Below are 14,886 nucleotides of genomic sequence, written 5' to 3'. Positions count from 1 at the left end.
CCAGAACATTTGGCCCTCATAACGCTCAATTAACGGGATATTTTTAATTTTTTAAAAGTTCAATATTGTATTTTTAATCATAAATCCTATAATAAATTCTTTAAACTTTTTAATCAAAATTTATACATTTTGAAAATCAACGCAGTAAAAAGTAAAATAAATCACCATGCTTGTCAATTAAAAATATATGATAAACACTTATTTGAATCTGAAAAACCTTATATCACCTAAAAATTTGAGACAGAGGGTAGTAATATTAAACATATTTCTTCTATAATCAAATGTATAAAAAAACAGTAAAAATAAAATAAAATTATGTTTATGCACAACTATAAACTGATATTTAAGTATATTTACTTAGTAAGTAGTAACTACTATTCCACAGATATTAAAAAAGATCCATAATTAAAAAGATTTAAAAAACAGAGCAAAGCCCAGAGTTGTGAGTCCTAAAAGCTCCATTATGATCAGCTTTTAACAAGCCCATTTCAGTGTCTCAAAGCTGCAAGAAATTAAACTTTCTCCAGCGCCAGCTGCAGACTGCTCCAGAAAATAACCACAAAAATCTGTACTGTGATCTGCCCACCACGGTGAGTACAGTAATCCTTCAACCGATTCGCTCAGCGTTAAATCAGTTTTTGAATCGTCACTTTCTTCTAAATTAGGCAGTTCAATAATCTCACAAAGCTCTTCAGATCCCGCTGATATTGTTGTTGTTATTGAAGATGAGACCGACGAGGATGAAGAAGGTGGGTCCCTCATTGATGCTGCTAAAGCAGCAGCAGCTTGAATATCTCTAGGTGACTTTGACAATGGACGAGGCAACGAGTCGATTAGATGAGGAAAATTGAGAATGGCGGAATTTCCTTTTATACTCACCGCTGCAACATCATGTGCCCTAGCGGCCATTTCTGCTGTAGGATAAGTACCAAGCCAAATACGTGATTTCTTCCTCGGTTCACGAATTTCAGATACCCATTTTCCCCAACTTCTCATCCTAACTCCTCTGTAAATTTGATGTCTACTCTCACTATTATTATTAATAGACTTCTGCTTCTTCGTTCCCTTTGTCCGCCGTTTCTTCTCTTCCGGCAATTTGTTTGACGAATCAAAAACCGATTTGTGCATGGAATTGACGGACAACGAAGACGACGACGAAGAAGAAACAGAGGAAGTAGTATTAGAGCTATCTGCTTCTGAACTTTGCACTTCAACTTCCGCCATTAATGGTTGTACAGAAGCAGTTATCCCGTGAAGCTCTTAATATAAATCGGTTAATGCAATGAATTAGAGTGTTTTGTAGTAATAATATTTTTTTTTTCCTTTTTAGGTGAGGAAGAGTTCTATATATTGAATGTCAAAAAAGAGTATATATTATATATTGTTGAATGAGAGTATGAAAATTGCTAGAAAAAGATGAAGAATGAAAGTGAAAGATGAAAAAAAGGACAAAATTTTGAAAGTGCCCGTTGGGTATTGATAGGAGTGGGAGCGGGCGTTTTTATAGCGATGTGTAGTAGACATTTTTTCCCACATTTAATAGTACAAAAACCACTATAATACTTGACCAACATACCATACAAAAACTATAGTACTATTTTTATTTGAAATTGGATTTATATAATATATCAAGTGGAAAAAAATAAAATAAAAAATATTGAGTTCGAATTTATTGAAAATGGATGAACTTCCCATTTCAATGGGTGTAAAGATGTGAAACTACCAACTTCACAAATCAACAATCCATATGGTCACTAGATTTTATCCACTTCAATCACTCAATTTTAGGTAAATTTAATTACTTTTATATAATAAAATGACTCGAAGACTTTATTACTCCTTCGATTCTTAATTACTTATTTATTTTTTTAATTTTATAATTAATAGGGATAAAATGATATATTCACTATGTTGATAATTATTTTTTAATAGATGTGTCAATTCAAAAAATGAATATGTAATTAAGAACTAGAGTATTATTTGTTTATCAAATGTTACTTTTAAAATTATAATAAATATGTTATTGATGTATATCGCACTAGCTAAGTTAATCAAGTCACATACCATCTATAAAGCGAATAAAATTTGTGTCTTAAAGCTAAGTTATATTTACAAGACCCTTTAATCATAAAATCCATATATGAGTGAGACTCAAAAAATTATTTTCTGATTTATGGATTAGTCAACAATTATAACAATAATAAACTTAGTATAATTATATACTAAATCTAGAAAAAGTAATGTATACAATACCTTATTCCTATCTTACTAAGTAAAGTGACAAATTATCACATTTTATCAATGATTAGCATGTAAATCATGTCATATACATATTAACATTTTATAACTTAGATGTCCTACGCCACCAATCAATTGGCAATAATATGATTTATTACTAATTTACTAAGAAAAAGAAATAAATTTAATCTAATAAAATTCAATTTGTATTTACAACTCATTATTTAATAAATATAAATTCAATTTTTTTTTTATTTCAATCTCCGAATTTTCTTGTGATAACCCTCTCTTACATACCTCATTCGAGAAGGAACTGATCGAAGATAATGACTTTATTACCCTTGAGTAGGAGCAGGTGATAAGGGGACGGGACCCTCAAGAAGAATGGGTCAGCTAGCTATTGAACAAAAAGGTTCCCAACAAAATATTCTGTGTACAAAAGCCAAAAGAAAAAATGTCCCAAATTATCAATAGATTTTTTGTTCTTCTTTTTTCAACCATATAACGTTACAAGTAAATTTACTGTTAGTTACAAATACTTCATTCAAAGTCATACACGTATCTTTCATTCATGTGTCCGTTGGAATTTGTATACAAATATTTTTTAAAATTTGTCCGTTATTATACGTGTTCAAACTTCCAGAAAAAAAATATTCTGACCATATTTCTAGCTCGTGATATTTTTTCCTTCTCTCCTGGAACAGAGAATAAAATCAAATTAGTTACTGTACAGATAAGAGGCAAAGTAGGCACCCTTTTTGACCATTTTCTGGACAAAAAAAGAAAATAATTACTACAGCCTCTTGTTCTATAATTAGAAGAAGAAAAAAATTTAACTTTATATGAATTTTATAAATACTTGATCTATAATATTTGTCATTTCATAAAATTAATGCATAAATTATTTTATTATTTCCTTTTTATCCTCGTGAGTTATTAGTATTAAAAAATTATATTTGATCAACTTGAAAAAATTAAAATAAATAATTCATGTTTATTGGTTGAATTAATTCATATTCATTGATTGAAAACTTGAATTTCAGAAAAGTTAAACAAGGATAGAAAAATAAAATTATATCATTTTTTAATATAAGTACAAAGTGAAAATGTAACATATAAAATAGAACAGGAGAATAATAAATATTATGAATTGTGTGTTTTCGTGTGTGAGTTTGACTATTTCGAAATATTCGAGAATGATGAAGATGCTACAATAATACAAATAATATCACGAGATATTAACAAAACTTGTATACTAGGACTTTCAAACAAGTCACATCTTTAATAAATTCAAATTAAAACTCTAAGTCTAACTACTATATTTGCGTAATGAACATTATGAGGACAAAGTTTATCGTCATGCAATTGAAATTTATTCCCAAGTTACTAAAAGAGAAGAAAGAAAATATATCTAAATATAGTAGAGATGTTCCTGTCTTGTTCTAGAAATATGGACTCATTCGATCGAAAGAAAATTCTTGAGACTAGACATTAGTTCAAGTAACAAACAAAATTAACAGAATATCATTGCATGAAACCATTTTTCTATTCCTTTTTTTGGTTTACATGATATCATTGTTATTTGGAAAAAAGAATATATATATCCTAAACTATTGTAAATGGTATGTAAATACCTTTCATGATATACTTTTAAGATATGATGCTCCTATCGTTCAAAAACTAAATCATATACCCTTTATACTAATGGATATACACGTGTCATAATCTTATCCATCAATCCGATATTTTATCAACGGATAAAATTGCGTCACGTGTCTCTGTTTAATCTTCCATTGTGAAGGGCATATGCTCTAGTTTATGAAAGATAGGATACCAATTCTCAAAAGTATGACAGAGGACATCTGTATACCATTTACGATAATTCGATAATATATTTATTCTTTTTCCTTTTTATATAACTCAAGAATACATATTCAATATGTATGCAATTAATGTATATCATACACTCACAGGACCATCAATTAGAAAATAAACTCACAAGCCCTGAACATATGCTAACCTATAAACTAATCCATAAAAATCTTTATGTCCTCATTTCTTTTTCCCCAATTTCTCCATTTTGTTTCGTGTTTGTTACTATGAGTAAACGTCTCACATAAATTGGTGATCTCCTTATCTTTACTATTTAATTAATATATATATCATTTAACATTAGCCATAATTTACATAATTATTTTTTGTTCAAATACCACTTCACCATAAAACGACAAATTTGCCTCGAGTGTACTAATTCTATTTGCCGTACACTACAACTGGCCTCTATATTCCTAATGCCTGTCAAAAATATTAATCTATTAACTCCTTACTGCTACAGTCACCTGTCTTGTTCATTCCCCGAATACTGTGAAAGATAAAAAAAAATTAGAACACGTGGATCATTTCTAAGATTGCGAGTTTTAATTGTAAAAAAATGATTAAGAGGTTCCAAATTTGGTAAATTAAAAATTAATTTCATCGAATTTATGTGAACAGCAAAAAAATCTTATCTTCCCAATCCAATATTACCTTCGTTTAAAAAAGAATAATCTAATTTAACTTGGAATTGAGTTTAGAAAAAGAAAGAAGACTTTTTAATCTTGTAATTTTTAATTAAAGTTATGTTAAATTTACTAAAATATTTTTTAATCTTATGGTCTCAAACATATCACGTGAAAAATTAAAATTAAAAGTATTGTCATTCTTTTTTATTTTTAACAGACTAAGAAGAAAATGAGAATATTTTTTTTAAACAAAGAGAGTAACAATTTAAAAATAAGCAGAATAAGAATTTATAAGTAGATAAAGTCGATTATACGTACAAAAAATTGTTTCCTAGACACTTATGTTTGTGTTCCTTGTTAGAGGCTGATTAGAATTGGGCCGAGGCAAATAGGCCTATAAAATATGTGATGTTTACATAATTTCCCATGAGTAAAGTTTTGTCCCAGTAGCACATTATTTGTTTTTGAGTACACAATTTAATTTGAGAGAATATATAACTCATTATAGGCTAAAGATATTTACATGTAATCTTCCATAAAAAGTGACATTTGTAATATTGAAAATAATGCATTTTATTTCAACTCAAGTCACATTTTGAACGTGTCAATTATCACTTATATATTAACTCAATCTATATTGACATGTCTAATTTTAATAAGATTTATTTCGATTCAAGTCATTTCAACTCAAGTAACTTTTGAGTGAGGTCGGTTAATACTGATATATTAACTTAATCTATTTTGACATGTCTAATTTCAATAAATATTCATTTCAATTCAAGTAATTTTTGAACGGGTCAACTATCGCTTGTATATTAGTTCAATCCATTTTGACAAATCTAATTTCGAATTTTGACACCTTAATTAAAAGCTGTTGAAAATTTTTCCTTCCCTAATTTTTCGAATTTTGTTAATCTCATCAGCAACACATGGTAATGGAGTGGGATGGACTAAAGTGAGTTTGTTCAACTAATATAGTTGAGATAATTTTGCTGCGTAACTGCGTAAGTTAAACCTTTAATTAAAATTTGAAGGAGTTGCTTAGTCGCCCCTTAATTTCCCCAAAAGTATGCAAGTTGTTGATCAATTGATATCTTCCTCCCTATACACATACATACCCCTAATTAAATTCTATAACCATAATTTATTAAAATCCATTAATGAATTATAAAAGACATTTTTATAGTAAAAGATCTAAAAATATATTTCATGAGGAATATAAGCTTTAATTAATTAATTAATTAGAATAAACATTGTTATAGTGGTTGATCAGTATTTATTTTTTCTTTGGGTGTTTATGAATGCGTGTCACATACATATATTCTGTTCTAAATGTTTCGGTTAGATAACAGCACGAAGTTTTTAGCAGCTTAGCACGTCTATTTTATACGGAGAAAAAATGGTTTCGTTGCATCACAACATCATCATGCACTTTCAACTACTTTACTCCACCCATTAATTTGAAACGTTACTATCTCATGAGTTTTGTATAGTTTGACCAACATTAAAAAAAAATTGTCTCAAATATTAGTTATTTTGTTAAAATATTTAACATTTTAGAAAAATAAGAAATAGGTGGATTCCCCCTTTATATTCCTCGACTATAGGGTATTAACGGTCGTTTTCACTTGTTTTCCTTTTAAGACATTTTTATAAGTTACTAACTCGTTCGTCATTGAAAATATTATTTTATTATTTATTTATATTGTTTTCAAGATGTGAAGTTAATTAAGTGTAACATTTTAAGAGAGATAAAAAAGATATTTAGGCAATTATTAAAAATGTTTCAATTTTTTTTGCAAAAGGCGTGCAAAAATATAAAATTAGAAAAGTCTCTCTCTATCTATGTTCTATTGCAAAGTAGTTAAGTAATAAATGTTGGACAAGTTACTAGACTTTGAATTGAATAAATCAATCTCTAATGCTTAATATTAGAGCAATAATCCATATAAATTGTATAAGAACAATAATCAACGTTAACTTGAGTTGGTTTTAGGGCCATGGGGGATTTTTCACCCTATTTGAATTTTGTTGTGTTGAACCAAATGAATAAGCGGAAATTATCAACTATACATCATATTTAATTAAGTAAATATTAGGTGAGTTCTAAAGTAATTTTTTATATTCTTTTCCAATGTTATCCATTTGCATAGTCAATTATGTTCTAAAATATTGTGAAAAGATATGGAAAAGTAAAAGTAAAGCCATTGTTCTCAAACATTTATTGTGAATAGAAATGTAGAATAGGAAAATACAATTAGAAAATATAATAATATATTAAATTTTTCACCGCTAAATAGAGTTGACAAATAATAAATGTGCCAAAACGGATTAAAAATAGGTTAAAATCAATTATCTAATTCTTATTTAGCTTATATATATATATATACACGCGATTAAATAGAAAAAATTTCTAAAATTATTTTCACATAATTTTTTATGGAGCAATTTAAATTACATATCAGTCTTCATAGATGAAATAAGTTGGGTGAATTGACTAAATAATAGATGAGGAGGTCAATAATCTGTTTAAAATTAAGGGAATTATTGGTAATTTTAGCACCAGAATGGTAGTTGATTTTTTATTTTTTTAAAAGAGAAAAAAGATAAAGAAGAAGAAAGTTAAAATGGAGAACGTGCGTGCTGCTCGCGTATAAATAGAAAAACCATTGCCTAGCTTTGAGAATGAAAATTAGCTGAGAGAACACAATGGAAATTTCATCTGATTCCAGTAGAATAGACGAAGAGTATCGGTCGCTTCCTCCTCTCTATTTCATTTTGACGCTAATTTGGTTCATCTCCGTCTGTTCCTGGACTTTCAACACTTGCAAAAATCGCCATTTTCAGGTCTATTTCATTTTCTCTTTCTGCTCCTTTTCCCCCTCTTTCTAGTATCGCTTCTATGGAAAACGAGTAATTTGATGCATCTGATTGCTGAAAACGCATTTAGTGATCAATAGTTTTTAGCTTAGCTTTTCGGTGAGTTATTATGAATTTTTTGTGTTATAATTCGTTTGTTATTCATACATGAATAAGCTACTCGAATTGATTCGCTGCCTATATGGTTTATCGAGGTTTTATGTAAACGTTGTTAATCAATCAATCCGATTTATGCTCTTGGAAGTCTTCTTTGTGCAAATAATTTAGCAGTTCCTTAAATTCTGTGTAGTATTTCCGATTTATCCTTTACTGTCGAACTGTTAAAGTAATTTTTTTAATTTTGGTTGTTTATGTGCACTAGAACAGACGAACAGATTGCAATGGACGCTGGCTACTGTTCCACTGATCAAAACTCTGCAACTTACCCTATCTTTCCTATTTTGGTAAGGCCTTTTGTCATTTTTATTATTTTAGGTATAAAGTGAAGCTTTCCTCCAAATTTTGACTGTTTCATGCAAATTTACGAAAATTGGATTTCCACTTCAATTTGATTACCTAATCATGGCCTGCTCAATAGTTCCGTGCTGTATTTCTCGAACGAAACAACTACATTGGAGGTTTTGTTTTTTCTTATTGTTCTTCTATTTGATATTGCCTTGCAGGTATTCATGTTTTTATCATCATGTATGCTCACTGTGGATATCATTTGGCGTCTATGTTACTGGAATTCTGTTCCAAACAGTAACTTTTGTTTCGTTCTTGCTCATTTCTAATGGATATTGCATCATGTGTGAGCGTCTTTCAATACAAGAGCGCCGCATCACAGCTGCTCTTGGATGTATTTTCTACTTGACTCATGTCGGCTACAGGGCTTCTGTACCTTATTTCTCTGTGAGTCTACTAGGTTCTTCTGACTTTAAAAGAGTGCTGCATTGCATTCTGCATTTATCGTTATATTGCTTTTTCACACTGTGAATTAGTTGTGCAGCATTGCCTTCCGTATTATTGTTTTGTTTTAATTTCTTTGTCAGACTGTGAATTAGTTGTGCAGTATTGCCTAATGCATTGTTGTTTCATTTTAAATTTTTTTTTCACATTACGAATTAGTTGTATAGCATTGACAACTTCTTTATTGTTTTCACACATGATATTAATTTTCTGTTCATATGTAATACAGGTACTCCTCACAGTTGGCTATGTCATTTCATTTTACGTAATATTTAAGCATATATCGCAGAACTTAATAGTTCTGCAAGAACAGTTGACCTTTATAGAGGATGAGGAAATCCCTGCGATGCATGAAGCAATTTACACAAAGTATACAATGCTCAAGTATGAAATATTCACTAATTTTGATATGGTGTCCTATACTTCTGGACTCAGTCTCTCATGAATTATCGGGTTTTAACTCTTTATCTATGTGATTGTCCAGAAAATTTCAAAATGCAATGCATATGATGGCTGTGGCAGAACTGGCGGTATTGACACCCACCTTTATTTGATATTAGTTGTCAGTTTTACTGTAAAATTCTTATGATAATTGGGTATTTTAATTTTCAGATTCTTATAAACGTCGACCATTCAATAGGTAACTACTGGCTCCGATTGTTGGTTCGAGAATGGGCACAGTTTTGTATACTCTCTTACATTGGGTAAGTGAAAATTTCAGCTGGTTTTCCAGTTTATTTTAGTAGAAAGGATTCCTTATGAAGTTGTAATCTGAGAATCATTAATATTATATTTCCTCAGGTGGACCTTTAGGTCAAAAGACTTAGCACCACGCTTCTCTGTGATGCCTGTAATAAAGTCTCTTGGGGAGATAATGGTTCCTCCTATTTATAGCATTGTAAGTTTCCTTTGATATCATAATTCTAATTGTCTTGCTTAGAGTTGACTGATCTTGGTGAATATTGTCTATCTTTTGTCTAAGGTTTGATATTGGCAAAAAAAAAAATTGAAGTGGAATGAGATGATCATCATCTCCTTGTTTGACAAGAGAAGGGGAGAAAAAAAGAGAAACTTGATCCGTACATAGTGATTTCTAAATAGTCAGATGTGAAAAAGAAGAAACTTTTAAACGTTGTCCTTCCTCTTTCAATTCCTCGCACCTTCTCCCCATGTATTTGGAAGACCTTAGCCAGATCTTTATTCGAAACCTTACCCCTAACAACTATCACCAGCAAGGAATAGCTACATATAGAATAAACATGTGTTCCCTTATTAGTCCCCTCTCCATTTTTCAATATAAACTCTTATTTGTAATTTAGTGCAGCCTCTCTGAACGTTTAACATCTTGTAGTTTCCATAGCTGTTTGTAATTGATTATTTGATTTTAATTAGTAGCATCATGAATAAAAGAAACTTTAAGGTAGACATACGGTTTGTATTGGAGCTGGATTCAGGAGTATAACTCATAGTATCTACTTGTACATATACTGCTTGAATGAATCCCCAAACCTCTAATCTTCAGTTGTGATACTGCAGGAAATGGATGCAGCTACTTTTAGAGACTTCAGTACTCACGGATGGCATATAGGGGTGGTGAGTATTCATTCACGGGAGTTGTTCTTGAGTTTCCCCCACCTCACATCAGTTTTCATAACTTCTTCTTGGTGTTATTGACTAACTGCCAATTAGAACTTGATTCAAGTTTCTGCAATTTCGACTAGCCAATTTGTTTCCTACACGTGTTTCTTGGCAGAAGGCTTTATAATCTTCATATTTGTCACTATTATTTTTGTTTCACGGATGATATTTAGTATCTGAACTGAAACTGGATTCTAATCTTGCAGCCAACTTCACCCAAGAAAGGAACTTTGAAGAATTCAGTCTTAGTGGTAGTTCAACACCCCCATGTGTGTAGATTGACACCACCTGACACTCATTCTCAGACTGTAGCTTAGCTACTTTTGCTGCAGATGTATATTATTCATTTGTACATCCTGCAGATCAAACATCCATCTGCTAATAGGAAAAGAGGATTATAACCAGAATTTTCTGTATATCTTTGTACACATCTCTACTGAGGATAGGAAACCTCAGAGGTCTTCAGCTGTAAACTGTATATTGTTCCCTCGATATTGTCTGCTTCAGGTGTCCATATTTCGATGCTACAAAGCTTTCACTTAAATCACTTTAATGCAAGCAAGAGCATGTCTTTTTTTCTTGCATCTGATTCAAGTGCCTGGTTGCAATGCTAAAAATTTCGAAGCAAGAAAATGTCAAATTTGATTGTAAATATGCAATTATGCGTTTGTACGTAATGGCGCGTGTGTTTGTTTACCAGGAAATATTGGACAACGTTGTGGAATTTGGTACGACATTCCGAAATGTTAGATTGAGTTTTTGCAAAGTCATTTTTGAGTTTTTAATGTCTTTGAAAACTGGGTTTGGAAACTCTTTAAGGTAGAAGTTGAGTACTTATTTTGTAAAAGTTTTCGAACAAAGAAAACATAACATAGCTTGGGGAAATAGTGGGATTAGTTATTTCATATAGAAGGCGAGATAATTAACTTCTCCTGATATTTTTGTTTATCCCGTCTTGCATACCAAAAGATCCCAAGAACCTTGCAATGAATGTAAGTTATTTATAAGAATTACTGTTAAACCATGTAAAAGGAAAAAAGGTTACCTCATTACACTATTTTGAATTTATTATATTTTATCTCACTAATTAACAATTTAATATTAGATTTAAGTCGCATACACTTAGATACATATTTTTAGCTATCATTACACTGAAATATGGAGAGAGACGAGCAATAGTAAAAGAGAGACGAGCGAGATTTATATGTATCACATCATATACATGTATTTGGTGGATATAATGTATCTAAAACAAATCAAACTTAATTCTAATCTGATATATTTTGGATACATGTATCTGAATATATCGTAATATTGCAAACTAGTGCATATCTAAGTAATTAGCTTCTAAACGAGTGAAATTTTCGTAAGTTGCCCAAGGAAAAATCCCTATAAAGCGAGCCCGTCTTGTTTTTCAGAAGGCTTGGGCCTCCAATCGAAGCCCAATTAAGAACTGTTCTCTTGCCTCGTTGGTTTTAGAAGTCCAGCCTGTAATGCTTCTCTGCTCCGTCGTTATCAGACTTCCGGGAGAAATCACGACGACTACTGCAAGATACAACAAATCAACACCCCGGAATGAGTGCAGGTGAATTTACCCTCTTGATTCCCACCAATTGTATGCGAATTTCTCACGACTATGTAGTTCTCAGTGAAAACATATCTTAAATAGGCACAAATTTAGCTTAAACGGAGTCACTAAGAAGTTTAGTTGGATTTTGTTTCAATTTTGCTTGTGTTCTTCCTATGTCCTTTTCAGTCGCTAATATTATAGGTAACTTTGATTTATATAACTTATTGTGTGTATGCCTGTTATTTACTATTGAGTTTGTTATTTACTGAGTTAAGGGAGACATTATGTCTTTTATGTTAACTTTATGAGTTTGTTATTTACTGAAACATGAAACAACAACATCTGAACAGTACAAACAATTTATCCAAGGCAATCAGTTACTCGGTATGAATATCTATTAGATTGCCAATTAGTCTAGGAAAGAGCAAAATATTTTTTCTGAAAGTAAATTGCTATGAGTTTCAGCATCATATATTATTATTTTCAGATGAAAAGCATGTTATCCTTTCTTTTTTTCCCATTGTCATTTGCAATATTGTAGCCTAACGGTTAACGATGTTGGAATTGATCATGGAAGACTAGGGTTCATCCTTGTAGAAACAAAAAAATTTAGGTACTTTCTCTCCATTTGTTTGTGGAAGCCAGTAGAGAGTTTCCTGCAATGTCTGTGGTGGGAGGTAAACAAGTACCTAGTGGATTAGTCACGGTGTGTGCAAAATGGTCCAACCGCCATCTTTATAGAGTCAACGTCATGGAGCTTTTATTTTTAAAATCAGTCTGGTGATTGATCCTTTGTCCTCACTATGAAACTTCCGAGTTTTTAATTATTAATTAAGGAAAGTTTGCCAAGAGGATGAAGTTTTCGTTGGAAATTGATATTGACACAACAGACTTTTTTTTTCCTTTTTTGGAAAGCAAAAGGTATTTCAATGCCTTATCATGATGAAAGACACAATGCAAAGCCATTTTCGATATTTCAAGACATTCTGGAAGGATAAACTTAAATGAGCCATTTGAACTAATCAAGTGGTAGTATAAAAGCTTTTTTCTTAGAAGCACAAGGGATTGCACATATTTCACAGTCACGGTTGATGCACAGCAACCTAAACCAGAGGGAGAATCTTTGTAGTTCTATTTGTATTTGTTTACTTATTTTTTACTCTTGTGTTTCAAATATTTATTTTAATTCTTTGAAGGAGGAGCATTTGGTGGAAATAGAGGACTGAGACCGGTTCCACCAGAGAAAGGAGTTTTCCCGTTGGATCACATGCATTTATGTGACCTGGTAGAGTCCTTTCAAAAATCTCATAGTTAATTTGTTTTGTGATGCCTTCTGTGTGTCACTTCCAATTTTAATTAAGAAAAATGATTTTTTTGTGATCAAGCGTAGGGTTTCCGTGGTATATTTAGTTTCTTTTCTTATTTATTTTCTCTTTGGTTCATTTTAGGAGAAGAAGGAATACCTCAATTGTCTTAAGTCCGCTGGGCATAAATCCGAGGAGTGTAGACATCTCTCTAGGAAGTACCTGGAGTGCCGAATGGAGAAGTAAGTTCATTTGATTGGTTCGGAAAACTTGCTACACCACTTAAGTTTTAAAGTATACTTTAGCTCACAGCTTAATGTAGTCATCAAAGGTCTTTACTTGCTTTGGTCACTGCACTACAAAGTGTTCAAGTTTGTATAACTTCTATATAGCAACTTTATAAATTCATCTTCTATATCCTTAAATATGAAATTATGCCTCGGAATGTATCCGAAAGAGTGCTTGCCCCTAAATTTTGTCCACTGGAGCAAAAGGTGAAAAGCTTCCTAACGTAAAACATGATCAATATCTGAGGCAGTGGGTCTCAACAGTTAATTGATGCGGTGGTAGTCCTAGCAGAGGATGATGACAGCATTAGTTGGAATTAGGACTCTTGTTTCTTTCTCAAATTACTTCATAGTGCAACTTCATTTTTTTCTTATCTGTCTTTACCGGGGAAAAAATCTTCTATTTGGTGTTTTACATGAATAAGAAATGAACAGTGCAATACTGGTGCTTGTTGATTTTGAATTTATTGCAGTCACGTGCTGCATGTGACAGTTTAATTTGGAGCCATTGCACTTTATATAAATAGCAGTATTCTTAATATTGTTTTTAATGTATACCAGCATTAGATGTGCAATTTGAAGAGAAGAATTCCTCCTTAAACTATAGGAATAGAAAGAGTTTGAGGATAATTCCCATATAGTTGATGAGAAGATCTCAGGAAGCACAAAACCTTGATATTCTGAACACGCGGAGGTCTGAAATACCTTCTCTTTTTCCTTTGAAACAACACGAGGCTTTGTTACCACATTTAAACACACATTGATGGTTTTTAGTGAGACGGTTTGACTAATATGTGCTGTTTTTAGGTGTTTTCTGTTATGTAATCTATCTCTATGTTAATAAACAACAATTATCCTCATAGTATAGGAATTTAGACAGCAAAGAGATGATTGTTTCATTAGCGCAATTGCAGGAATTTGATGGCGAAGCAAGACATGTCAGAACTTGGCTTTGGCAAAAATGTTGATGCCGGAACTAAATCAGAGGAAAAGACAGACCAAACGAAAGAAAAATGAAGGTGAAGTACTTGCTATGTACTTTCGAATAGTCTGGGCTCTGGCTGTGAAACTCCAGGCCGTCATTAGTCGTATCTCCACAAGTTCTGTCTGTTCTATGCGGAGGTGCACATTTTTCCTCTCAACCTTTTGTAACGTTTTATCTCTTTCTTCTCCTGGATCCTCTCTGAACTGTAGTAAAAAAATGTATAGCGAGAGGGGAGAGAACACTAAAGGAAACTGAGTTTAAAGTGTTATAAATGAGAGAATAAACTTGTTTGGAAATTGATATAATTCAGACCAATGTGTAAATGTCATTATTTTCCTTTTAGCAATTTACTGTAGATATGACCCTTTCAGAGAATGTCAATCTTTATAATAAGTTTGCTATTTGTAACAGTAGGTATTGGTTGACAAAAAATAAAAATCAGTTTGGTGTAATTTTGAATGTCTTTTCAAGTTAGTTGAAAAGACTGGATAGAGATAGAGACGCCTTGTCGGTATAAGATCAAATCCCGCGCCTT

General features: G+C 31.5%; 3 protein-coding genes across 4 annotated transcripts; 2 read left to right on the top strand and 1 right to left on the bottom strand.

The window, feature by feature from the left end:
- Positions 1–248: 248 nt before the first annotated feature.
- ERF-H6 (ethylene response factor H.6) lies at positions 249–1,643 on the bottom strand. Its single transcript, XM_004235608.5, has one exon. The coding sequence runs from the start codon at positions 1,222–1,224 to the stop codon at positions 475–477; it is 750 nt and encodes a 249-aa protein (XP_004235656.1). The 5' UTR covers positions 1,225–1,643; the 3' UTR covers positions 249–474.
- A 5,657-nt stretch (positions 1,644–7,300) lies between these two features.
- LOC101259623 (uncharacterized) lies at positions 7,301–10,794 on the top strand. The gene is made up of 9 exons (XM_004235609.5): positions 7,301–7,586; positions 7,986–8,062; positions 8,282–8,510; positions 8,797–8,951; positions 9,052–9,097; positions 9,180–9,271; positions 9,369–9,465; positions 10,104–10,160; positions 10,412–10,794. Exons 1-9 carry the CDS (start codon positions 7,449–7,451, stop codon positions 10,520–10,522), a joined length of 1,002 nt encoding a protein of 333 aa, XP_004235657.1. The 5' UTR covers positions 7,301–7,448; the 3' UTR covers positions 10,523–10,794.
- Positions 10,795–11,624: 830 nt separating this feature from the next.
- On the top strand, positions 11,625–14,656 carry LOC101259927 (uncharacterized). Of its 2 annotated transcripts, none has more exons than XM_004235610.5 (4): positions 11,625–11,790; positions 12,972–13,060; positions 13,224–13,321; positions 14,281–14,656. In XM_004235610.5, the coding sequence occupies exons 1-4, from the start codon at positions 11,781–11,783 to the stop codon at positions 14,381–14,383; spliced, it is 300 nt and encodes a 99-aa protein (XP_004235658.1). In that variant the 5' UTR covers positions 11,625–11,780; the 3' UTR covers positions 14,384–14,656. The 2 variants fall into 2 exon arrangements, with proteins under 2 accessions (XP_004235658.1, XP_069151752.1); XM_069295651.1 differs by having other exon boundaries at positions 11,755–11,976.
- Positions 14,657–14,886: the final 230 nt, after the last annotated feature.

This window comes from Solanum lycopersicum, chromosome 3, assembly GCF_036512215.1.
Source record: "Solanum lycopersicum chromosome 3, SLM_r2.1".
NCBI classification, from domain to species: domain Eukaryota; kingdom Viridiplantae; phylum Streptophyta; class Magnoliopsida; order Solanales; family Solanaceae; genus Solanum; species Solanum lycopersicum.
This window is presented reverse-complemented; position numbering and strand designations above follow the sequence as displayed.